Raw genomic sequence first — 25,589 nt, 5'->3', positions numbered from 1 at the left:
TGTTGGCTCTCGGCAGCATCCCCTAGCAGCCACCCCATCTCTCAACCAGGCTGTGGAGGACTCCATGTCCTATGGAGCCACGTGGGAGACTGGGAAATGAACAGCGGTCAGGGAGGCTGCCCCCAAGCGTCCCGGGGGAGGTATTGAGCTGCCCATGGTGGCTCCCCCGGAACATATGCAGCAAGGGCGTCCCGGCCGGGAATGGGACCCGGCTGTCCGTCACAACCTATATCCCATTTTATTAAGCACATTTCTTTCATCACATTTCTCTCTAGTTTTAGAAAACTGAGGATGAAGTATGGCTGGTGATTACAGAAGATATTCTAATGTCAGCTTTTGATGTCCTACAAAAACAACATAATAAAAACAACTGCACTCAGTATTCCTAAATTTGAAAAGGAAAAAAATAACACATAAATGGATATTCAAAAATAACATCAAATATTTGCTGTGCAAACATTTTAAAATTCTACTGTATCTAAAAGTAATTGTATTAATATTTTGTTTTAGTCCTGACCTCATGGTTGCATTTTAAAAATGATGTTGCATTTCAAGAGCAAAGCCTCCGCAGTTTTGCTTTTTAATATAGAACTCCAAAAATATCCCTGATAATGTATTTGTTTTTTTAGTGTGAAAGGAACACAGTCATGTCTAATAGAGTAAAGCAAATCTAATATTACAATCGAAAAGTGAAAGTGATCTGAAAAAGAGAACTTGCAACTGAGCTGAAAAATAAATTGGGTCCAAAATTATACATATTTACAAGTAATTTTGCCAGGTTCCATTCTCTCATTTTGCTCTTTTTCATATTTGTGGTGTCACTGGGATTTTAAACTAACAAATGATGTCAGGCACTATTGTATAGTAATCATGTATCAAACTAGATCTTTGTCTGAGTATGGTGAGACTAAAAGCTTTTTAGAAAAAAAAACTTAAAAACAAATTTTTTGTATCTTAAAGGAACAGATTAGAAGACAATATTGTTGGTAGTACAAAACATTCCACTAAATTGCAAGGAAGTTTAAAAAACAAAGAAATGTGTAAACAAGTCCTCGACATGTACCTACTTTAGTGTAATGAAAGAAAGTAAACTGGCAGCTATAAGATGATCCTATAGATATTCACTTAACTGATTAAATTCTACAGTCATAGGTGAAGCCCACACTTAACATCACCATTTCTTTTCTAAGGCCAGCTTATCTTTAGCACCTTCTTACATCCTCTATTAGTAAATTCTCCACAGCTGCCAGGCCCCCTGAGAAATATAAACTCCACAGCATGTCCTGGGTTTAGCTCTGGATCTTCTTTCAGTGTGCTATTTCTTTCACACCATCTGTGGGAAACATCTAACTACATGTTTAGCCAACTTAACTAGCTCCTCCTGATTCAAAGAAACAGTGGTTCTACTTATTATAAGGTTATAATTTTCTACTAATCTTATCCCTTAATTGTGAGAAACTGAAGTAGTTGAACTACAACAGACCTAGCAACTCTATTCTGAAAAAGAACGATAACCTCAAATCTGGAGATGTTCCTCATTCCAAACGCATAACACATAGCTGATACATCCTACAGATTACACATCCTTCATTTGTTTTATTGCATTTTACCATAATTCTACTGGGAGCAAGAGGGACCTGAAGGGATTCTGTGACATCAATGGCTTTCCAAAGTTGTGCTGCTGCTTGGCATAAAGCTGCTTCAATATTTAATAATAAAAAGCAAAACAAAACTTTTTAAACAGCTGGAAATATTAAATAATGAATGAAGTTAAACTAATATTTTTCAATATACAGTGGAACCTCAGGTCACAACCATAATTTGTTCCAAAACACTGGTCGTAACCCGATTTGGTTGTGACCCAAAGTAATTTCCCCCATAGGATTGTATATAAATATAATTAATCCGTTCCAGACCGTACGAACTGTATGTAAATATATTTTCTTTAAAAATTTTTAAGCACAAAAATAGTTAATTATACCATAGAATGCACAGTGTATTAGTAAACTAAATGTAAAACATTGAATAACACTGAAACAGACACCCAGGCTCCCTGCTCAGCTGCTTGCTTGCTCTCAGCTGCACGCGAACCTGCGCTCGCTCCTCTCTCTCTCTCTCTCTCTCGCTCTCTGTCTCTCTCGCTCGCGCGCTCTCTTTCTCTCTCTCATGCTTGCTAGCTCACTCTCTCTCTCCTGCACCGCCTTTCTCCTCCTGCTTCCTGCCTTCTCCTGCAACCTCCCGTTCTTTCCTATTCTCTTCTTTTTCCCTTTAGCCGACTCGCACTTCTATTTATGAAGAGGCGTGGCAATCAACAGTTCCTGGGAACAATTACGGATGCGGACCGCTTTTCACCTGTGCACTTAGGTGAGAAACGCCCACATCACGAACTCCTCAGGAACCACTTCGGCCACACACCACCATGCCTCCTCGCAAAGCAGCGAGTGTGGTGATTTTTTTATTAAAACTGGCCTTTTTGACGGGAGCTGTGGACCCACTATACAACAGGAGGAAGCTGGGTTGAGGGGAGGTTACAGTTTTGAGGGAAAATCCCTCTGCGTAATGCACCAAGAACAATGTACAGTACAGGGAGAGACTGAACACGTGCAGAAATCATCGGCGCGTACGAACCGGAAGGGAAACTGGCTTGTTCATCAACCGAGTATGTGGTCGTGAACAGATGCAAAAGTTTGGCGAACTTTTTGGTCGTAACCCAATTTGTACGTGTTCAGAGACGTTTGTGAACCGAGGTTCCACTGTACATAGTTTATAAAAATTACATATATACTTATATATTTCACTTATTACATATATAAATGACAAGTAGAATGATGCCAACATGAGTAGTCCACACTTACTTTTGAAGTCTGTGAGTGGCTTCAACATCAAAAACAGAGGTACGTCAATCACTTATGGTTTTTTGTGTGTGCATCCTGTCACATGGCACTGCATGTACACTTTATTGGCATCTGTCTCTTTGAATATCTCGTGTAGCCTTTCACAGTAGGATGGTAGTTACTATTTCATTTTGTTTATACTTTGGAATAGAGGAGGTTTTTCTCTTTTCTCTAAATATCCTATTTATCATGGAAGGTGAAAGTGATGTGAAAATATTACTGGCAGTGACATTTCTCCCATTGTCTGTGACAAGCTCAACTAGTCACACCGCCATAGTCACAGATTGTCTTTCTCTGGTAATGCCATCAAATGCCTTCTTTCTCCAAATAAGGAATAACATTTAGTAAAATATATAATTGTTATTTACATCAGAAGTTATCCAACATTTGATCAAAGACTTGTCAGGTTTCCTTAACTTCCACCAAGTAAAAACTGCACTTCTGACCTTACTAATAATACATCATGCAGTTATATAAAGTATGCCAAATGTACGTTACAGCAGCAAAGCCATCAGCATGCAAAGTACACATCCAGTATAAACTGGACATGGGGAAAAGAAAAAAGAAATACTGTAGATAGAGCATGCTATGAGTAAAGAACAGTGCTGGAAGGCGGCTCCCTCATGTTTTCACACACACTGGAGATATGACAATGTATGCAAATTTGAGAATAAACACTTGTTTTTTGTTGTACTACGTAAAGATGGTGACTCTAAAACCTGCTTTTTTCTAGGTTAAAAGTTTTGAAAAATAAACCTGGTTTCTAAATATGGAGGATTCTGAGAAAATAATTAACAAATTCATGCATTTACTTCTAGTAGGATTGACTACTATAATGCGTTATTCACATGCTGTTCTAAATGTTCTGTTAATTTGAAATGCTGCTGGAAGAATCATTACAAGGACTAGAAAGTACAACCACATTATTCCAGTTCTCAAGTCATTACACTAAGCTTAAGCTTAGGTCTGATTTCAAAATTCTTCTTCTTACATGTAAAGCCTTAAATGGCCAAGGCCACACTTACAAACCACTGCACATATTAAAATTTCAAGATGGCAGCCTACTAAAGATTCCAAGGATTAACAAAATAACATCGGAGGGTCAAGCCATTAGCTACAATGCCCCAAAACTGCGGGACACTCTTCCTGTTTATATAAAAGATACCTCTTTGGTCTCAGCTTTTAAATTCAAGTTGAAGGATCACCGCTGTCTATATTGCATCTGTGTTTTAAATAGTCATTTGTAGACTAATTTAAATAATATAGTAATTATGAACCATAATTATTTTTGTCTTATTGGTGTTCTGCTGTGGCACTGCTCCACTGTTTTACTTCAAAGCTGTTTTCCTGTCCAAAGAAAGACACCTGTAATACTAGGGGTTTCAGAATCAATGGATTGAAAGTTTCTGTTCAAGGCCTAACACAGACTTACTTGTAGGAGGGGAGAGTGGGTGGCCAGTGGGCCTAGGACCCCAGGACTGTGACTATGTTGACTTATACTTTTGTTTGTCTGTTATAATTAACTGTGACCCACCCGTGGTTCACTGTCTTCAGTTATGCTGCTGACTGGAGTTTTTGTTTTCTTCTACACTAATGTGTACTGGCCATTGTTCAACAATTTTGCTAATGGACAGATGTTATGTTACATTTATGTTAATCAGTTTGAAACTGCTTTGTCTTCCTGTGTTGTTAAACAACGTTCTGAGACTGCACTCAGTGAAGAGTGCTATACAAAAATGTGAACATGTGCATAAGCATTTTAATATTGCTGCACTCATATCACAACCAAGTCCTATGTTCCATCAAGTCACTTCAGTCACTGTTCAAACTTGGACGTGAATATGCTTCCGATGATAATCAATTGTTCCTTGTCTGGCCCCTTCTCATAGACCACTTTGCCACGGGTGACCCAATCAGCAGTTTATATACCAAGATAACATAGTTATAAGGATCACTGAGGCACACAATCTGCCTGGGTTTTAGAAAGCATAGTGAAATAAGTAAAAAACACAAAGCTGACACACAAAAAGGTAAAATAGAGAAATTCTACTAAAGAAAGGAAATATAATTAATTTTAAAAGTATTAAACCTGGCTTAAGGCCAAATGAGCTCATATCCAGCCAAGCTTCAAGATCTGCTTTTGTGTTGCATGGAAGAAAATGATCATTGTGTTATCATATGTCAACTCAAGTGACCATACCTCCAAGACACCATCGTCACTGGAATTCTGAAATAGATTTAAAGATCACCAACTAAACATTGGTCAAGTAAATGGATGGATGGGAGTAAAATTTCAAGTAATCCTTCTTAAATTTTTATCAGATTTTACTAACATCAGTATATGGCAACTATAACTTAAAGCAAAAAATGTACTACTTCCAGCAAGTCAGAGATATATCATATTTATTATATGTTTTGTATTAATTCATGTATTAATTGCCCAGAGGGGACTGGGCGGTCTCGTGGTCTGGAACCCCTACCGATTTTATTTTTTTCTCCAGCCTTTGGAGTTTTTTTTTTTTCTGTCCACCCTGGCCATCGGACCTTACTCTTATTCTATGTTAATTAATGTTGACTTATGTTTATCTTTTATTGTGTCTTCTATTTCTCTATTCATTTTGTAAAGCACTTTGAGCTACATTTTTTTGTATGAATATGTGCTATATAAATAAATGTTGATTGATTGAATTCATAATTACATAAGTTGAGCCAATAATTAAGTTACCTTTAAGTACACAAATATTTGCAAAAAAAATCATTCTTTTTTTTAACATAGTTTAATATTCATCATTTTTCAACTTTGGGCAGTTGGTACCATGTGATCCATTGGATCCTTTTTTCTGTTTCAGTAGTTTTGCATTATTGCCTAAAATAAACACTTTTATCTGAAAGACATTTGGAAAATGCAGAAATTAAAAAATGATAGAGGATGTCTGCTTCCCTGCCTATTTTAGTAATTTACTTTGGTAGATGTTAACCCTTGTTAATTATGCTACTACATATCAGATTTGATTAGCCCTGTGCACATCTACAAAATCATCTTTTAACTTCAATGTTCATCACTTTTGCAAAAGTATAATATAAACAACCTTTTCTGCCACCTTATGTAGAATTGTTACCAGATGTATTTCATGTCGTCTCATAAGTGCTACTACTCTACCGATGCCTCTGTGAAGTAAAGAATGATCTTTTTCAGTCATCTGTTTATACATATGTGCAATTAATTAGCTTTGTAAACTTTGCTGTAGGCATTTATATACAGGTACAGCATGCAAGAGGATATTTGTCCTTGCATGTCTTTCTGTGTTTTATTATACTTTCCACAGCATTTCAATCAATGGAAGAAATGAGCTATTCACCTGCTTGTCTGCTGAAAGGACAGGAACTTCAAGTTACAGTATACTGTGTAGAAAGCTGTTTATTCCATTAAACATTTCTTATTAAAATTATCACAGGGAGCTACTTTTTCATGTGAATAACGATGTACATTAAAATAACTATTTACCATACTTACAGTATATTGTATTGTCAGCAGCATACCACATGCACGTCAGAACAGGTAATCCACCTGAAGCTAAGCATGTTCAGGCCTGGCCAGTACTTGGATGTGAGACCAAGATGGAAAAGCTTTGGTTGCTGCTGGAAGAAGTGTTGGTGAGGCCATCTTGGAGCGCTTACACTGAGGTCTAAATGTGGATCTCAATGCCCCAGTACAGTGACAGGGATGCTGTGCTGTTAAAATGGTGCTGTCCTTCGGATAGGATGTAAAATCGAGGTCCTGACTCTCTGTGGTCATTAAAGATCCCAGGGCATCCTTTGAAAAGAGCAGAGTCTATTCTGCTGTCCTGGCTAAATTGCCCGCCACAGCCTTGTAATTCTAGTCCCCTAATCATCCCCTGTCTCTAATTAGCCAACTGTCACCCCTTTACCAGCTAATGTGTGGTGAGCGTACTAATGCAATAATTGCTACCTTTGCATTGTCCAAGTGGCTGGTGGACATTACTAGTGGTTGTAGTGGCTACCCACTCACTGTTTAAATCACAATGAATAGTGAGAATAGCGCTATATAAATATAAAGAGTTATTATTGTTATTATTATAAGACAATATAAAATTGACAATTGTATTATGGTGTATCAACAGATCTTAGATGCATCTATAAATATAAAATGGATATTTATTTGGAAATTTATCTCTAGAATGCATATTTCAAATATAAAATTAATGGGAGTAAAAATGAAAACAATATAAATGTAATATAATTAGTACAATGGGTAATGCGGAAGTCTTACAGATCCATTATCCTGGGTTCAAATCCCAGCTCACTCATTTAGTTCCCTTATATCTTCATGGGCTTTCTTCTGGGTACTCTACTTTTTCTCCCACAACTCCAATAAAATGCTGGTCTCCATTGGGTATATACAGGGTTGTTTCTCACTTTATGTCCACTACTGTTGAGAAAAGCCCTGGCTCAGTGTGACCGAGAAGTTCATTAAACAGGTTTACACTTGATCATTTATAAATGTTATAAAAATGAATGTGATAAAATTGAAGATAAAATTAAGTCAAAATATCACCCATATTCTACTTACATATTAGGCAATATGCTGACTAAAAGAAAATACTGACATGGTAATAAATCCTCGTTGAATATGAATCCCTGGCAGTTATGTAAGTAAAACATTGGCTTGACATAAAATGCCTGGGAAAAAATGCTAATTTAAAAAGCAGCATTGTGGCGATGTGTCTCTTGTCAATGAGAATTTTTTTTTTATTATAAGGCATCTGAAAAGCACAGACTGCACTATTTATACTTTAGATTTGTTTACCATTTAGTAGTCTAAAAGACATGTATTTTAATTAGCATAATTATGTAAGCAACTTTGTGGCAAAACTATTTTCTTACATTTTAGGGATAGCATCCCTCCCATTTTAACAATAAATTATTCCTTTAAAGGGATGTGCACAAATGTAGCCTAATCTTATTTATATAAGGCCTTTTCAGAGACATGAATTAACCTTTCATTTGTATCTTTTGAATATGGAGAGAAATCATAATACAGAAAATCCAGACAGACATACAAGGAATGCACAGACTCCATATAGGCAGTGGCAGTACAACAAATCTAGGATTGAACCTTTTTCTCTAGCAGAATTTTACACACATTGTTCATATGCTTCTTGAGCCAACAACATTTGCAAGATTATTGATTTTCAGATTTCCCTAAACCTTATTCCAGCTATATGTTTTTCATTTCTTGTTTTAAATATAATAATTATAGTGTAGATAGACAGTAACACTTCTGAATAATGTAAATCACCTCATAAATGAATCCCAGTGTTGGGGGTATCAAATTAAAAGTAACATGTGTTACTCAGTCAAATTACTTTTTAAAGTAATGAGTAACATAATGCAATACTGTACTTATTTCCTGAGTTACTTCAAAAAACAAAGATATGTGTTACAACTAGGGCTGGGAGACATGGACTTAAATAGATATTGCACTTACTTTGAACAAAACTGCGATGTACAAAATGTCTTGAGATGTTCTTAAAAACACCTTAAATACTAAAGGTAAATACAATATATACCATAAAATTGCTATATTTTCTCACATTTAAAATATGAAATATTAGCAAAGGAAACTGTTTTCTCTCTAAAATGAAATAATTTCTTGAATAGCTGTGCCTCAACAAAACTTCTCAAACAGCATGTTTTTTCGAACTGTTTTTATTTTATGTCTCATTTGCTTAATTTTGAGTGTCCATTGCATGTATTATGTTCAAATCCCTGTCTTCCTTGCAGGCATTAGTGTCTTTCAATCAGTTAACTTTGATATCTCTCACTATCTCTGTGTTACACTGTTTTATATAATGAAAGACAAACCTCTCAAGTCAGTACTTTGCAAATCACAGATCAAAATAAATGTGCATGAATATTATTGTACATATATGTATATTTTTATCATTTACATTCTTTGTAATGGTCCTAAACTGTATTTGCATATACATACCTTTTCTGACTCTAATCAAAGAATCACAGACTATAGCACAAAGGACAACAGTATATTTAATCCTGTTATTCCATCCATCTATCAATTATCCAACCCGCTATATCCTAACCACAGGGTCACGGGGGTCTGCTGGACCCAATCCCAGACAACACAGGGCGCAAGGCAGGACACAAACCCCGGGCAGGGCACCAGCCCACCGCAGGGCGTGCACACACACACACTAGGGACAATTTAGAATCGCCAATGCACCTAACCTGCATGTCTTTGGACTGTGGGAGGAAACCGGAGGAAACCCACGCAGACAAGGGGAGAACATGAAAACTCCACGCATGGAGGACCCGGAAAGCGAACCCAGGTCTCCTAACTGCAAGGCAGCAGCGCTATCCACTGCGGCACCGTGCTGCCTCCTGTTTTTCCTATTTTATAAATATAAAGAAATCAAGCCTGATGACATTTCATGGGTGGTCTGAAATATATAATGAAACAGAACAGTTAAACTACACCAAATGGTGAGTAAAATACAATATCTGTTCAGTACTTTCAGAAACATTTTCAGCAAATTCTTGAAACAGAATTACAAAACAAATTTAACAATTACTAGAACCTGCAGTAAATAATCTGCATTTGTCTACAAAGGAATTTGAAGAAATGTTGTATCTCAAGCACTGACACATACTATGATTAAATGTGTGAATAAAGGCTTGCTAGGAAGGTAATATATAACTAAGACAAAAATGATAACAATGTATAGACATTAGCTAAACTTTTAGAACAGTTGTATTTTTTATCTCTTATGTTTGATCATTGATGTGTACAGCTCAAAATGTAAGAAGTTAAACACTGCAAACTGCTGTTTCTTAAAGCAGTAAGTACACAAGGACAAAATACAACACTGAGCAATATGAAATAACACAACATTGTAACTTAATCATTCAGGACAGACTTTCTCACAGTCATTAGGAAACTCAAATCACCTGCTAAACAAAAAATCAAACTCAACATGAAAATAAAATGGACAGTAATGCCATTTACCTCACTAGTGACACACAAACTTTGAAGAAAGACATCTCACTTCTGGTGTGATGTTAATTACTGACTATTAAAGTTATTTGACAACTGACAAAGAACAGGAATTTTCTGGGAGCAAGTTAAATAAGTCTGGTATCTCTGCAGCTCAGAGCCTCCACCCTGGAGCTCCAAGTAGGTGGAATTAACTTACTTAACAGTAATTGGCATTATTTCAGTCAGATAACCCTCCCACAACAAAGGCAAAGCTCTAGATGCCTTCAGCTAGACTCTATTGGTGCCTATTGGAGTCAACTCAAACTACTTCGTGCTTGGTGGAGGTTACAGGTTGCAGAGATATATACTTGGAATCTTTGGGTTAAACAAGCAAAAGTCTGCTTTGCAATATGGCATTCACTGTATCTCTTATCTACAAAGCCACCTCACCCAACCCCAAAATCCACCGCATCTGAACAGCAAACAATTTATGGAACTTTGCAGGGACCCATTTTATCTGTGAGGCACAAAAGTAGATTGCTGGCACTGACATATGTGGTAATGTGTTTTACCGTCAGGTGCTGCACTCCCTAAACTGTCACCCTGGAAAAATTAAACCACTTGCAACCAGTTGTGCTAACCGTACCTGTTCTAATAGCTTACTCTTCTGATCCTATCTCTGTTTTTTTCACTCTAAGCATTGGCAGGCTACATGGATGGAGTCGACACAGACAAACTTAGAAAGAGTGCTGTAGATTTTGTGTAATTTAACAGTCAGAAGTATTGGCTTTTGCATATTGATTTTTATTAAATATAAAATCAGATATTTGATATATTGCCCAGCATTAGTTGCAACAGAAAATTATTCCTGTCACTGCAAAAAATTACTGAAGTATTGTTTTTTCTTTCACAAAAACAGTACCTACTGCTGTCAGACCATGCACACACAGCTAGTGAGGAGGAGGTTAATCACGTAGGTAGCATACAATCAAGTGAAAAAGAAATGAACAAAAGTTACAGGTATACATGTAATCTTGTATGTGCTGAGGGATACATTTAATCTGAGCAGTTTATATGGAGCCAGTGATCAGTGCAGCAACATTGGGTGTAATTCAGGGCATATAATGTGCAATTTTGGGACAATCTTAAGGCCTATTTGCAGTTGCTGAATGATTTTTGGAGTTGGCCCAAATTTCATCTTCATCGCCCATTTTTTCACATACAGTATGACAGGGGTTGCAATGCCTGACTTCATCTTACGATTGGGCTTTCGTACAAGTGGATGAATTTCTATTATGTCAAAAATGTCAGTTGGCTTTCTTGTAGTGTGAGCAGTCTCCGAAACTGATTTTCTGTTGTCAATATGAAATTTAATTGTGCATTGATTGCAGTATGTTGTACATTAGGTATTACCAATGTTATGCTTTTTTTCAGAAAAACCATATAGTAACACATATACAACTAAACAGCCAATGACAAAAACATCATAGGAAATGTTTACTGGAAGAACCTGAAATAAGCACACATAACGGCAAATTACATATACAGTACTACGTACTTCAAATTCCCTCCATAAAACAGAAAGACCATGTTGTTGTCCAATCTCACATTTTTCGTTTAGCAAGTATAGCGAGTATAGCAAGTGCTTTTCTTTGTTGATATTCTGAGAAGCTTGTGTTTTTTGAATTGGTTTAACTGTCCGTAGGGACCATGTGCACTTATATTCTAAACATTACAGCGTGTCAGTCAGACCAAACATTTTCGTGCAGTCTAAGCACACATACTACTGGTGACTCTGTCATGCATTGTGAATAGTCACTTGACCACGGTTTGTAAAGTAGCCAGTAGACATGATCTCTGTGGTCTTTAAGTGGTGTGTCCGTGCTCTCCTTTCACTGCTGAGAGGCTGCTTTTTATAGCTAGCTTCTCCAGGCATTCAGTCACCTGAGCAGCATGACCGTGTCAGATCCAGACCCAGGGTGCTACAGTATTTACAAAATAATAGTAAATTATCATATTTGGCTGTGTCTCTGGTCAGTTTCATGAAGGTTTATGGGTACAGGATTTAATAACACATGCTGGCCAGTGAAATGTGCAGTTCTCATATAAAAAGAAAATTTTACACAAACGTAATGCACTGTTTGTAACACATTATATGTATAATACGTAACTATATATTTAGTTACTTTTTTGTAAGTAATGAGTAGTGTAACTAAGTTACTTTTAAAAGTAACATTCCCCAATACAGATAGTACATGAAGAACAACTGAACTGACAACAGTCTCATTGTTTAAATACAAGTTCAATTGTGAACCAAATAAAATATGTTGATTAAGAAAATGCCTTTATTAATTCTCCAGGCTGTATAGTAAAGAATCATTTGTTTACTGTTTGCTTCTTGGAAAATAAAGTAACAGTCTTACATTTAGCCATGGCTGTCTTGCGTTTAGGTTTTAAGGCATATCACTTATAAAACTGAATATTACTTTTAATATCAGACTAAATAACAATGAGTGCAGATCTGCTTTTAACTATGTTCTCCTACAAAATCAAATTTTCTCAAGAAAAATCCAATGATAAAAACAATGAACATTTATTTGCATTTTTTGACACTTATATAATCCTGTGGACAGATCTTCTGCATCTTGCACTTTTTGATCACAATTTATACTGTAGTTTAACTGAAGAGGCACTAGCTTTTTACGGTTTCATACTTTTACGATTTTGATCACCTCTGTATATAATGAAGGTTCAATAGAAAAGCTGAACGAAAAAATTGTAACATTGTACTTGCAATTGATTAAGAAGTACCCCCATCTCCATTTTAAAACTTCCGCATCACAGGTGTAGCCAGTAATGAATAAGTAGAATTCTTAAATAAAAATTACATTAATATCCCTTGTGTAGATCATTTACAAAGAATCACTCTCTTAAAAATACTTTAAAAAAACAAATTGGTTGGGGAAGCATCTAGCCTCCATCTGCCCATATTTTTCAAGCTAAAATGTTCCTCTAACTCTCTCTGTCAGGGATTTTCTTCTTTTTAAAATGTTGGTTTTAAATACTTCACAAGATCCTAAGATTTTACTTTATTCCACAGTATATATGGATCATAGGGCAACAGAAAGTCATGGAGACCTTTCTGACAGCACTGAGCACAAGGCAGAAACCAACCCTGGGCTAAATAACATGTTTGACAAACACATCAACACTCACATAGCAGCAGTTTATATTTGGCCCTTGCACCAGCATGAGGTTTCCTTAGATATATGCAAATATTTATTTTAACAATTTTAAATGAATTCCAGTACAAATCTGTAATACACATGTACTGTAACTGCTTTTCTGAGGTAATATGGCAGAATAGGAAAGTAAAAATCAAACTCATCTATTTTTTTTTTTTTTTTTTGCAATTTTGGGTTGGATGAGTTGTATGCCAGAAATTTCAAGCAAGCCAAAATCACCTTGGGAGTGGTAACTTCCAAAGACAACTACAGGGAAAACTTGAGATCGTATATCCTTTTTTAGAAAGAGCTGTTCTGTTTCCAGAGTGGAAAAAAACAAGAAGAGCAAAAATATTTCAAAGAAAAAGTCAGGCCCTGCACATTCCTCATAACCACTTGAACATTCCACTAACACTATGCCTGCAAATTTCTGTCATTGTGAAAAAAAATATTATGATGTGACTACTTACAGCTTTTGAAGCAAACATTTCATGGTAAATGCCTACAATCAGGAGAAAATGCATTAGTGCGTATGCTTGCATACTGGCTGGTAATGCTGGATTGTATGGAACTTCTTTCCCAGTTATCTGAAAAATAAATTAAAATGAAAATTACCTAAATGGAACACTTATCGGAGTTATAACAAGTAGAACCTTCTGATAAAATAGAAATTTTTTAACACTTAACACATCTTCATATTAAAGGTGATTCAAGTTTTTGAACTAGAGCTTTTACATGTCATTTTCATATTTTAATGAATGTCAGAATAATTTGCTGTTATAAAAATCATATCATACGAAACAATACTTCTTTTATTGTCTATGGGGTAGGAGTGAAAGCTTTAGATTCATTTGATTTCCAGTTTTCAATGGATCTTGACGTCTTAGGGTCTGTTGATACCGAAAATACTGATATCTCAGTGATGGGTGTGTGTCTGTGTGTCACAGTTTTTTGAGGACAGTCGACAACTGAATGAAAAAATACCAAACTCGAAACTTAAGCCTGTTATGAGATAACAATGTGCTAATTAGTTTTTGAGCTAAATTGTGTAAGAGAAAGAGGCACTCAAGAGGAACATTCAAATACCATAATTCTGTGCAGTTAATTACTAATTCTTCTTGTCATTTGCTATCATAATGACCTATTTTATGATCAGAACGATCAGCATCAGAGAAGTCAGTAATACGTGCAATGTTATAGAATAGTCCTTGGGTGCAAAGCCTACTGATGCTCATGTCTGAATTTTTTTTTTTACAGAGCCAGTGACAACCAACTTATTAACTTACTTCATTTTCAAGCTGATGCTTTGAAATGAGAAAGATTAAAATCACTGTGACCAGCACGAAATTTCACCACACTACAAAATAGACTTTATTAACATAAAATTGGGAATAAAATATAGTTTAACAAACCATGTACAACTAACATCTCTTTTCCATCAACATAAGCAATCATTCAGAATAAACCATCAACAGATATTTTAGATTGGTTATTTGTTTTATCACTCGTTTCACCTAACAGACAAACGTTTAAATGCAAAAGTCAATTATAATTTATTGTTAGTTAATTCTTTTCATGAACATTAGGGTAAAGATTGAAATTAATCGGAAATCATATAAAAATGCATTAATTACTAAACCATCTTGATTCTCATGAGGGTTTCAGAAGCTTTTCCCAGAAGCACTTTGTTTTCCTGGAGGGTTTCAGAAACCACTTGCTAGGTTGGATGGTTATTCCAAAATGGATAAGTATGTGTGTGTGTGTGAGTGAGTGGGCCTTGCAATGAACTGGCACTCTATCCAGGGCTCTTTTCTGCCTTGTACCCAGAGATAGTAATGTGCAGTCAAACAAGTGCAAACGTAAAATGTGTGGACCAGAAGAGGAACCCACTTTGATAAAATCAGTGTCTATAAACTGAAAATTAGGATGAAAAGAAAAATCAAATAAGTTTTTTTTTTAATTCATAGCTCTAGTTTTGCTATTTCCAATTATTTATGGATTTTATGAATTTCAATGAGATATTTACTCCTATTTTTAAATAAAACACAATTTAGAAACTATGATCATGTGTCTGTTTAAGAAATGAAAGATCTAGAATTTCAGCAAGAAGGAACCAGCCAGATGTACAGAAACAAAGAAAAACAAATAAATAGATCAGAGAACTAACAGATGTGTGAATCTTAAGAAAAAAAAGAATTTCAGACAAATGCCAGAAAATGTTGAAATATGCTGAATGAAGCCATTGATTAAAACATATAAACAAAATTCACATAGACAATGAGTAAAACACATTTAAAAATGTTTCTGATGCATGCTAGATCAGAGAATTTCATGATTAAGAAAAATGAAAAAAGAAATCTCGAAAAGCATTCAGCTGACAAAGACTCTAAAAGGGATTATGAATATAACAATATTATTACATGGTAGGTGTCTGCTTGATCACAGGCTAGAAGCTGAGGAATGAACAAAGCTAGAGTATATGCAAGCACATCATGAATATTTTCTCTTGTTCTCAAATAAATAAAGTTTATTTTGATAATATTATTCTTCTTTATTATATTTATATTTCATTTTGCATCTGCTTTTACTCAACAGGGATGGACAAAAATGGTAGAAGAATAAATCATTATGTGTAAAACATTCACATTGTTGTTTTTTGACTACTAAAGATCAATAAAGGGAGGGCCATTCAGAACTAAAAGTTTCTTTAAAAGACAAAACAATTATATATTAGCTAGCATTTGAAGGTTGTTATAATTAAAGAGTAAAGGATACATACATTATATAGTACAATATCTTCATTATTTTTAATTTCTGTAAAAAAACTAACACTTTAAATTAGATTTGGGGAACAGAAATTGTGATTTAGATGATAGGTCAGTTGTTAATACTAGTAGAATTTATTATTGACAAGGGAATACGTAAAGCGTGGATTCAAACCCCTACACCTGCTGAAATGGTTGTAGAAGGAAAGATGAGAATACAAAAAAATCCATACATCTTGTCAATAAAAAAGGAATGTTAAGAATCACTACATTATAAAGACAGGCAACAATTTTCCATGATTCTAAAGTGGTCAGAGTAATCTGAATTCAATACTTTTTCATTTCTCTGAACTATATTTTTTAAAAGCCAGTCTAACCTCAGGCAGTTCTTCAGGAAGTCCGAGTCTTGGTTTGCCTGGACCCCAGCCAGGTCCTTTGAAAATGACAGATAGCTTGTTTGAAATGCCAGGTGTAGCCCAAAACGTTTTCCAAATGTGAGTATAGTGGTGAAACTGAAAAGGAAAGAAGTGGCTATAGATCATTAAAAATTGAACAAATACATATATGATATAACATCATTCCATTAATGCTTTAAGTATTTTCATGTCTCTTCAAACAAACAGTTGGTTAAAATTAAAACTTAAATCTTTAAATAAAAATCCCAGAAGCATACAGATCCTTTATGAACATAATACATTAACATAAATAAATTACATAATTTACTTATTGCAGCTTTAAAGTAAATTGCCTGGCTAAGGTTTTTCATAATACTTAGAATACAGAATACTGTTGCTGCATATTGTTATACTAATGAATAAAATACAGTGTATTATCTATTTTCTTCATTCATTAGATATACTTTCTTCTGTAGCACTGTCATTAACATTTCAAACTTATATATAAAATGTATAATATATACTATCAATATAAAACAAAATATGATGCAATGGCACCTGCTACCTAATCACTGTTAAGATCAATTAAGTAATCTATCCATACAGTACTTAACTGTAGGAATATTCTGTGGAGCTGTAGAATTCCATGTACTGTACCCCAGGCTCTAAGCAGATAACTGACAACAATTTGCACAACCCACATAAAGTCACTATAGCAAGTATGAGGTAGGAAAACAAATCATTTTAGAGGAAAATTGTAAGGGAGTCATTCATGTACTTTTCAGTAGTGTGAAATGTATGTAAGCTCACATTGTTAAGTCATCCCAGCGCTTCGCCAAAATAAGCAGATATTTTTTTTGCCTGTATGGGTTGCTGGTATTAGATTTTGGTACTCTAAGGTATATGCTAGGTCTTATATTCTTACTGCTGAATGCACACAATTAGAAGTTTATTCATGTTTACAAACTTAGATAACTGAAAAAAAACAACTTCTAAGAGTAAGCACTAAAATTAGCTCCCTGAAAAATATTTAATGTGAAATAGCACACCAAACAAAGTATTTTGTATAGCTTCCCCATATCTCTTTTACCCCAGGCATTCACCTTATACCGCTATAAAAATAGATCACAGATTCTCATCATCATAATAAACAAACACACACACTCAAAATTTTATAGGCTGTCATAATAAGCATAATAAAAAATCTAAATTAACATAACTGATCAAATCCTAGTCCATTGACCTACACTATATAAGTAACTTATTTTTCTCTTAGAAAGAATGCTTTATACTAATCAAATATTAAGTCATGAATAGCTAACTTTGATATGCTCACCTGGACCCAAAATGGATCAAATGTGTCGATTGGATGAGTAAGACCATACACAACTTTTTCACTTTCTGGTGCAAATGTTCCTGATAAAAAAAAAAAACAGAAACACAGCGGAACAATCACTGTACTTTTTACTATACAATTGATTGCATTAAAAAACATATATACTGTAGTTCAGATTTCAGCTGTCAAGCTCCACAACCAGTTGAGTATGCTTGTACATTTGTTTTTTTTTGGCATTATCTCATTTATATTTTTTGTTTGTCTTTTTGCTTTGGCTTGACTGACAGGTTACAGTTGTTTCCTTTAATTAGCCATTTTTATAAAATTCAGAAGTGACACATTGAGGGGTAAAAACATCTTGCTAATTAACCATAAATGGATTACATTTATTCCACCTCTCTCCTTTCACTTCCAAAAATTAATTTTAATGAAGTAGGATGTATTGATGCAAGCATCCAAACTGGACAAGACTATTAATTCATTTATAATTACCACAGTAAGTTTTCCTAAAAATCAAAGCAAATTTTAAAAATCAAACTACTCACCGAAAATTCTGTCCCATATTATAAGGGTCCCTCCATAATTCTTATCAATGCAGTACGGATTTCTTCCTAAAATAATTAAACATATCTTAAAGATGATATAGCATAATATTCATTAACTGAGTGAAGTGGTTAAATGCATTCCATAAATATGTGTGCACTATATGTGCTGTATGATTGTTCTGTATACTGTATATCCCACTCTACTTTTTTCCATTAAAATGTTTAATGCAAACCATAAAAATGCAACTTCACTTTTGATATACAATAACAAGCTGCAATTTATAAGAAAAGACCATATAACAGCAACGATTACAAAATGCATGTTTATTTTAAATCTATATTATATCTAAGACAGAAAATACAGCAAGTAGTCATATTTCATGAGTTAAGAATATAGGTAGATTCAGACTATATTGTAGAGTATACTGTATGTACTGTATATAATATTTCTTTCCAGCAACATTATCCATCCTGGGCAGCAAGGTAGTGCATTGGTTATTACTGCTATTCCACAGCTGCAGTTCAAAACCTATGCCCAAACATTGTCCTTGTTAAATGTACAAGCTCTTATCAATGTATGTTTGAATTTTCCTCCCACATCTCCAATGATATGCAGGTTGTGCTAACAGTAGATAGAAGGCAGGAAGCAACCCACAATCGGATATAAATCTATCACAGGACATATTCTTGTACAAAGCTGTAATAGCACACATCCAGCCAAATGAGACTTGCAAATCCATATGAGCATTGCAATGCTAATTTTGTTGCTTAGAGCTACAGAATATGTGCAATAGACGTATTGTGTAGTACATCTGTAAGCACACCTTACACTGTAATAAGTTTTTAAGTTAAGGAACTCGGTTATCTTGAGATTTAAATAGTTCTAATCTGTGTTTCATTTGTTCCTGCATATACAAAATGTCAATATCTTGATTATCTGAAAAGGTTTTCCTCCCATATTTTATTTAAAACACACATTTAGTGTTGATGACATTTCCTAAATAAAATGTGCAGTACATTCAACATAGTACATACGCTAGCATCAGTTTACATACCATGATGTACCCTGTGGTGGCTTGGAGTGTTTATAACAAACTCAAGAGGTCCAAGGTTTCCCACAGTCTGTTAATAAATAGAAAGATTTTTTATACAATAGACTGTATTACTGGAAAATGGAAACATTGTAAATAAAGAATATTTCTACTTTATTAAACATAAAATTATTAGAAATAAGAAACAAAAATTATTCTACTAGGTTAACAAACAACTTTTTGTAATACTGAACATAAAATTCTGACTGTATATCATATTAGTTGAGTTCATACAAATACTACATTCATATAAAGGTATAATGTGTTTTGCATTATGCAGTGAGATGACAAATGTTTATCGGTATGTGACCAGTTCCATTTGAGGAAATAACAAGTTGGATTTGCTGTATTCAATAGTTAAAAGGTACCTTTAAGTGTAATTTACTGGATGTTTTAGGCAAATCTGACCACAACCTGATTTCTCTTATTCCCAGCTGCAAGCGTTTTATTATACTGCAGCCTGTTACGACCAGAACAGGGAGTAAGTGGAGCCTGGAGGCTAAAATTGCTCTGAATGACTGCTTCCAAATGACAGACTGAGAAATGATGTGTGAGTCACATGGGAACAATATCAAGGAATTGCATCACAGACTATGTTAACTTCTGTATTGACACAGTTGTACCCACAAAGACAGTATGTTGCTTTGCACACAACAAGCCCTGGATTACTAAGGAGCTAAAAAGGCATTCAAATCTGGTGTCAAAGTAGCTCTGAAGGACATACAGCATGTACTAAAGAAAAATCTGAGTAGAGAAAACGAAGCTTACAAAGCTAAAATAGAAAACAAACTCATTCAGAAGAACATGAAGTGTATCTGGAATGGATTGGGTATAATTATGGGACTTACACTATCCAGAGCTCAGGTGCTAGAAAGGAATATGGACAAAGCTAACACCTTGAACCAATTTTTTAATAGATTTGCCCTCCCACTGCCACAGTCTTTCAATGACCAGCCTCCCCAAACTATCCCTAATGCATCAACAACTCCTACCTTATCAACTGGAATGGTCAGTGACAAGTCCACCTCTGACCATCAGTGTAGACTGTCCATAACTGAAGACCAAGTAAAGAGGCAAATGAGGAAGCTACACACAGGAAAAGCTGCGGGACCAGATGGAATCATTCCTTAGTTCTTAAGGCCTGTGCTGATTTACTTTGTGGTGTCCTCTATCACCTGTTCAGTCTGTCTCTAAGGCTTCAGAAAGTGCCTCTGCTGTGGAAAACATCCTGCATTTTTCCTGTTCTAAATCAGCCAGGCACCTCTTTGCCTAATGACTACAGACCAGTGGCACTTACGTCTTACATCATGAAGTGATTTGACAGACTGGTCCTGGACTATATGAGTCCTCTTGGGGTAGATCACCTACATCCACTGCAGTTTGCCTTTCGGACAAAGATTGGAGTCGAGGATGTAATTATTTATCTGCTCCACAAAGCTTATTCTCACCTGGACAAAGCTGGCAGCGCTGTGAGGATTATGTTTTTTCCAGCACCTTCAATACCATCCAGTCATCCCTGCTAAGAGGTAAACTCACGAGATATGCAAGTGGATGAGCCTATGGTGTCATGGATAATGAACTATCTATCAGGCAGACCACAGTTTGTGAGACTCAAGGACTGTGTTTCCGATACAGATGTAAGCAACACTGGAGCACCAGAAGAAAGAGTCCTGTCTCATTTTCTTCTCACTCTGTACACCTCAGACTATAAATATCACACCAGGTCATGTCACTTGCAAAAATTCTAACATGATTCTGCTGTTATGGGGTGTATTGATAAAGGGGATGAAACATGGTATAGGAGTCAGGTGGAGAAGTTTGTTTCATGGTGCAAAGAGAATTGTCTGCATCTTAACCTCAGTAAAACTATGGAACCAGTTACTGACTATTGCCACACCAAAGAGCCTCTATGTCTGGTCACTGTTCAAGGAGAGGATGCAGAGATGGTGCATTGCTGCAAGTACTTGAAGGTCTGCATTAATGACAGGTTGGACTGGTCTTGGAACACAGAGAAACTAAATAAGAAAAGGTACTTTCAGCCAACAAAGTATTTAGCAGAAGTGTATCAAGAAACGCTGCTGAGGCTCCTTTATACCAAAAGCAGTATGTTTGCAAAATGCCCCACTGTGACTGCGATAATCAGAACTTTTCTTTCCTTTTAATTTTCTTGTGTTATAGTAATTCTCGTGTGTGTTCAGACCAAAGTGTGTTTATTTATTTATTTATTTATGTATTTATTTTTTTATTATTCAAAGAGCTTCTGTAAAAAGCCAAATTTCTCCTTGAGGACAATTACAGTTCTTTTTTTGTTATCTTTTATTGAATTTATTAAAAGCAATTAACTTTCCACAAAATTAAGTCAAACTTTACAAAACTAAATTCAATTAAACCCTGATCCATGAGAAAGAGAGGAAGGCCAATAGTCAGAGGAAAACTTTGAGTAGTACAGAGGGAAAGAAGTCCTTCACCCCCAATATAAATACTTATTCTAAAATGTTATTGATTAGATCCTTTCAGGTTTTAAAAAAGTTTTGAACAGATCCTCTAAGTGAGAATTAGATTTTTTTCCAATTTGAAATAGTATATAACATCAGTTACCCACTGACTTAAGAGGTGGGCTAGGATTCTTCCAATTGAGCAAGACAAGTCTACATGCTAATAGTGAAATAAAGGCAATTACAGTTTGTTTGTCCTTCTCCATTTTAAGTCAATCTGGGAGTACACCAAAGACAGCTATTAATAGGTTAGGAGTGGTTGTGACACCAAGGCTATCTGACAAACATTTAAAAATTTTTGTCCAGAATGATGTTAATTTGGTACATGCCCAAAACATGTGGCCTAGTGAGGCTAGAACTCGATTCAATTCAAAAGCCTGAACTTCAAATGAGGAGGGCAATGACCCCTTTATTTGAAATGCCTTATTTATAGCAGATTGCAAATGAAAAATATTTAACTTAACTTCTTAGGTGTTTAAAGTTTTGTTGACAATAATTTACCTGTCACTTCTCATAGTAGTGAGAAATCTTTTTTTTGAAAATAAAATAGTTGTTGAATGCAATGATAGAGATTTAATAGGTCTATATATGTGAGTAGAATGTTGTTTTTGACAAGTCCTTTATGGTCTGTAAAGGTCATTTGGCAATGAAGTAGTAAGTTTCTCGTACAATTACTGAGATGGGGGAGCCTATAGTGAACAACAGGAAGAATTTATTGCTAGCTTGACAAAAGTGTCTTGAGTCTGCAAACTAGTGAAAAACTAAAGCTACTCATGTGATTTTATTTTATTTTGTATATTTTATTTTTTGTTTTTTTCTTTTTCATAGATTGACAAATAAAAAATTCTATAAAAAATAAAAACCTTCTATGACGAATAAAAAATTTGAACGGCGTTTTCCCTTGCCCGGACGCAGGCGGGCCCCCCCTCTGGAGCCAGGCCTGGAGGTGGGGCTCGATGGCGAGCACCTGGTGGCTGGGACTGCACCCATGGGGCTCGGCCAGGCACAGCTTGAAGAGGCAACGTTGGTCCCCCTTCTCATGGGCTCACCACCTATGGGAGGGGCCAAGGAGGTCGGGTGCAGTGTGAGTTGGGTGGTGGCCGAAGGCGGGGACCTTGGTGGTCCGATCCTCAGCTACAGAAGCTGGCTCTTGGGACTTGGAATGTTACCTCTCTGAAGCGGAAGGAGCCTGAACTAGTGCGCGAGGTTGAGAGGTTCCGGCTAGATATAGTCGGGCTCACCTAAACGCACAGTTTGGACTCTGGAACCAATCTCCTTGAGAGGGGCTGGACTCTCTACTACTCTGGAGTTGCCACCGGTGAGAGGTGCCGAGCGGGTGTGGGCATACTTATTGCCCCCCAACTTGGAGCCTGTACATTGGGGTTTACCCCGGTGGACGAGAGGTAGCCTCCCTCTGCCTTCGTGTGGGGGGACGGGTCCTGACTGTTGTTTGTGCATATGCTCAGAACAGCAGTTTGGAGTACCCACCCTTTTTGGGGTCCCTGGAGGGGGTGCTATAGGGCATACCATTTCAAACATACTGCTTTTGGTACAAAGGAGCCCCAGCAGCGTTTCTTGATACACTTCTGCTAAATACTTTGTTGGCTGAAAGTACCTTTTCTTATTTAGTTTCTCTGTGTTCCAAGACCAGTCCAACCTGTCATTAATGCAGACCTTCAAGTACTTGCAGCAGTGCACCATCTCTGCATCCTCTCCTTGAACAGTGAACAGACATAGAGGCTCTTTGGTGTGGCAATAGTCAGTAACTGGTTCCATAGTTTTATTGAGGTTAAGATGCTGACAATTCTCTTTGCACCATGAAACAAACTTCTCCACCTGACGAGAGGTAGCCTCCCTCCGCCTTCGTGTGGGGGGACGGGTCCTGACTGTTGTTTGTGCATATGCGCAGAACAGCAGTTTGGAGTACCCACCCTTTTTGGAGTCCCTGGAGGGGGTGCTAGAGGGCATACCTTCTGATAACTCTCTTGTACTGCTGGGAGACTTCAATGCTCACGTGGGCAATGACAGTGAGCCCTGGAAGGGCGTGATTGGGAGGAATGGCACCCCCGATCTGAACTCGAGCAGTGTTTTGTTATTGGACTTCTGTGCTCGTCACGGATTGTCCATAACGAACACCATGTTCAAGCATAGGGGTGTTCATATGTGCACTTGGCACCGGAATACCCTAGGCCTCAGTTCAATAATCGACTTTATGGTTGTGACGTCGGACTTGCGGACACATGTCTTGGGCACTCGGGTGAAGAGAGGGGCGGAGCTGTCAACTAATCACCACCTGGTGGTGAGTTGGCTTCGATGGTGGGTCAGGATGCCGGTTAGGCCTGGTAGGCCCAAACATGTTGTGAGGATCTGCTGGGAATGTCTGGCAGAGTCCCCTGTCAGAAGTAGCTTCAACTCCCACCTCCAGCAGAACTTCGACCATGTCACAAGGGAGGTGGGGGACATTGAATCCGAATGGGCCATGTTCCGTGCCTCTATTTTTAAGGTAACTGACTGGCGCTGTGGCCGTAAGGTGGTCGGTGCCTGTCGTGGCGGCAATCCCCAAACACGTTGGTGGACATCGGCGGTGAAGAATGCCGTCAAGCTGAAGAAGGAGTCCTACCTGTGGGACTCTGGAGGCAGCTAATAGGTACCGACAGGCCAAGCGGAATGTGGCTTCGGTGGTTGCTGAGACAAAACTTGGGTATGGGATGAGTTTGGGGAGGCCATGGAGAACGACTTTCGGACGGCTTCGAGGAGATTCTGGTCCACCGTCCGGCATCTCAGGAGGGGAAGCAGTGCAGTGTCAGCACCGTATATGGTGGGGATGGTGCCCTGCTGACCTCGACTCGGGACATTGTGGGTCATTGGGTGGAGTACTTCGAAGACCTCCTCAATCCCACTAACATGCCTTCCAATGAGGAAGCAGAACCTGGGGACTCCGATATGGGCTTCCCCATATCTGGGGCTGAGGTCACCGAGGTGGTCAAAAAACTTGGTGGCAGGGCCCTGGGGATGGATGAGATACGCCCGGAGTTCCTCAGGGCTCTGGATGTTGTAGGACTGTCTTGGTTGACACGTCTCTGCAACATCACATGGACCGGGGACAGTGCCTCTGGATTGGCAGACCGGGGTGGTGGTCCCCCTCTTTAAAAAGGGGGACCGGAGGGTGTGTTCCAACTACAGATGGATCACACTCCTCAGCATCCCTGGAAAAGTCTATTTGGGGGTCCTGGAGAGGAGGGTCCGTCGGATAGTCAAACCTCGGATTCAGCAGGAACAGTGTGGTTTTCGTCCTGGTCGCGAAACTGTAGACCAGCTCTACACCCTTAGCAGAATCCTGGAAGGTGCATGTTAGTTTGCCCAACCAGACTACATGTATTTTGTGGACTTGGAAAAGGCGTTTGACTGTGTCCCTCGGGGAATTCTGTGGGGGATGATAAAAGCTGTTCGGTCCCTGTACAACCAGTATCACAGCTTGGTCCGCATTGCTAGCAGTAAGTCGAGCCCGTTTCCAGTGAGAGTTGGACTCTGCCAGGGCTGCCCTTTGTCACCGATTCTGTTCATAACTTTTATGGAAAGAATTTCTAGGCGCAGCCAGGGTGTTGAGGGGGTCCTGTTTGGTGGACTCAGGATTGGGTCACTGCTTTTTGCAGATGATGTTGTCCTGTTTGCTTCATCTGGCTGTGATCTTCAGCTCTCTCTCAATCGGTACGCAGCTGAGTGTGAAGCGGCTGGGATGGGAATCAGCACCTCCAAATCCGAGACCATGGTCCTGAGCCGGAAAAGGGTGGAGTGCCCTCTTAGGGTTGGGGGAGAGATCCTGCCCCAA

At 37.3% G+C, this 25,589-nt stretch overlaps 1 protein-coding gene across 2 annotated transcripts in view; it reads right to left on the bottom strand.

The window, feature by feature from the left end:
- The window catches only part of agmo (alkylglycerol monooxygenase), a 286,102-nt gene that overhangs the window by 98,288 nt on the left and 162,225 nt on the right, over positions 1–25,589 (bottom strand). For both annotated transcript variants that reach the window (XM_039737290.1, XM_039737289.1), the window contains exons 6-10: positions 19,230–19,296; positions 18,175–18,240; positions 17,630–17,709; positions 16,276–16,410; positions 13,604–13,720 (exon numbers count right to left, since the gene is read on the bottom strand). In XM_039737290.1, the coding sequence (XP_039593224.1) occupies positions 13,604–13,720; positions 16,276–16,410; positions 17,630–17,709; positions 18,175–18,240; positions 19,230–19,296 (465 nt within the window). The remainder of the gene's footprint in view (positions 1–13,603; positions 13,721–16,275; positions 16,411–17,629; positions 17,710–18,174; positions 18,241–19,229; positions 19,297–25,589) is intronic.

Source organism: Polypterus senegalus, chromosome 15 (assembly GCF_016835505.1).
Source record: "Polypterus senegalus isolate Bchr_013 chromosome 15, ASM1683550v1, whole genome shotgun sequence".
NCBI classification, from domain to species: Eukaryota; Metazoa; Chordata; class Cladistia; order Polypteriformes; family Polypteridae; genus Polypterus; species Polypterus senegalus.
The sequence above is the reverse complement of the archived record's forward strand: the minus strand, read 5'-3'. Positions and strand labels throughout refer to the sequence as shown.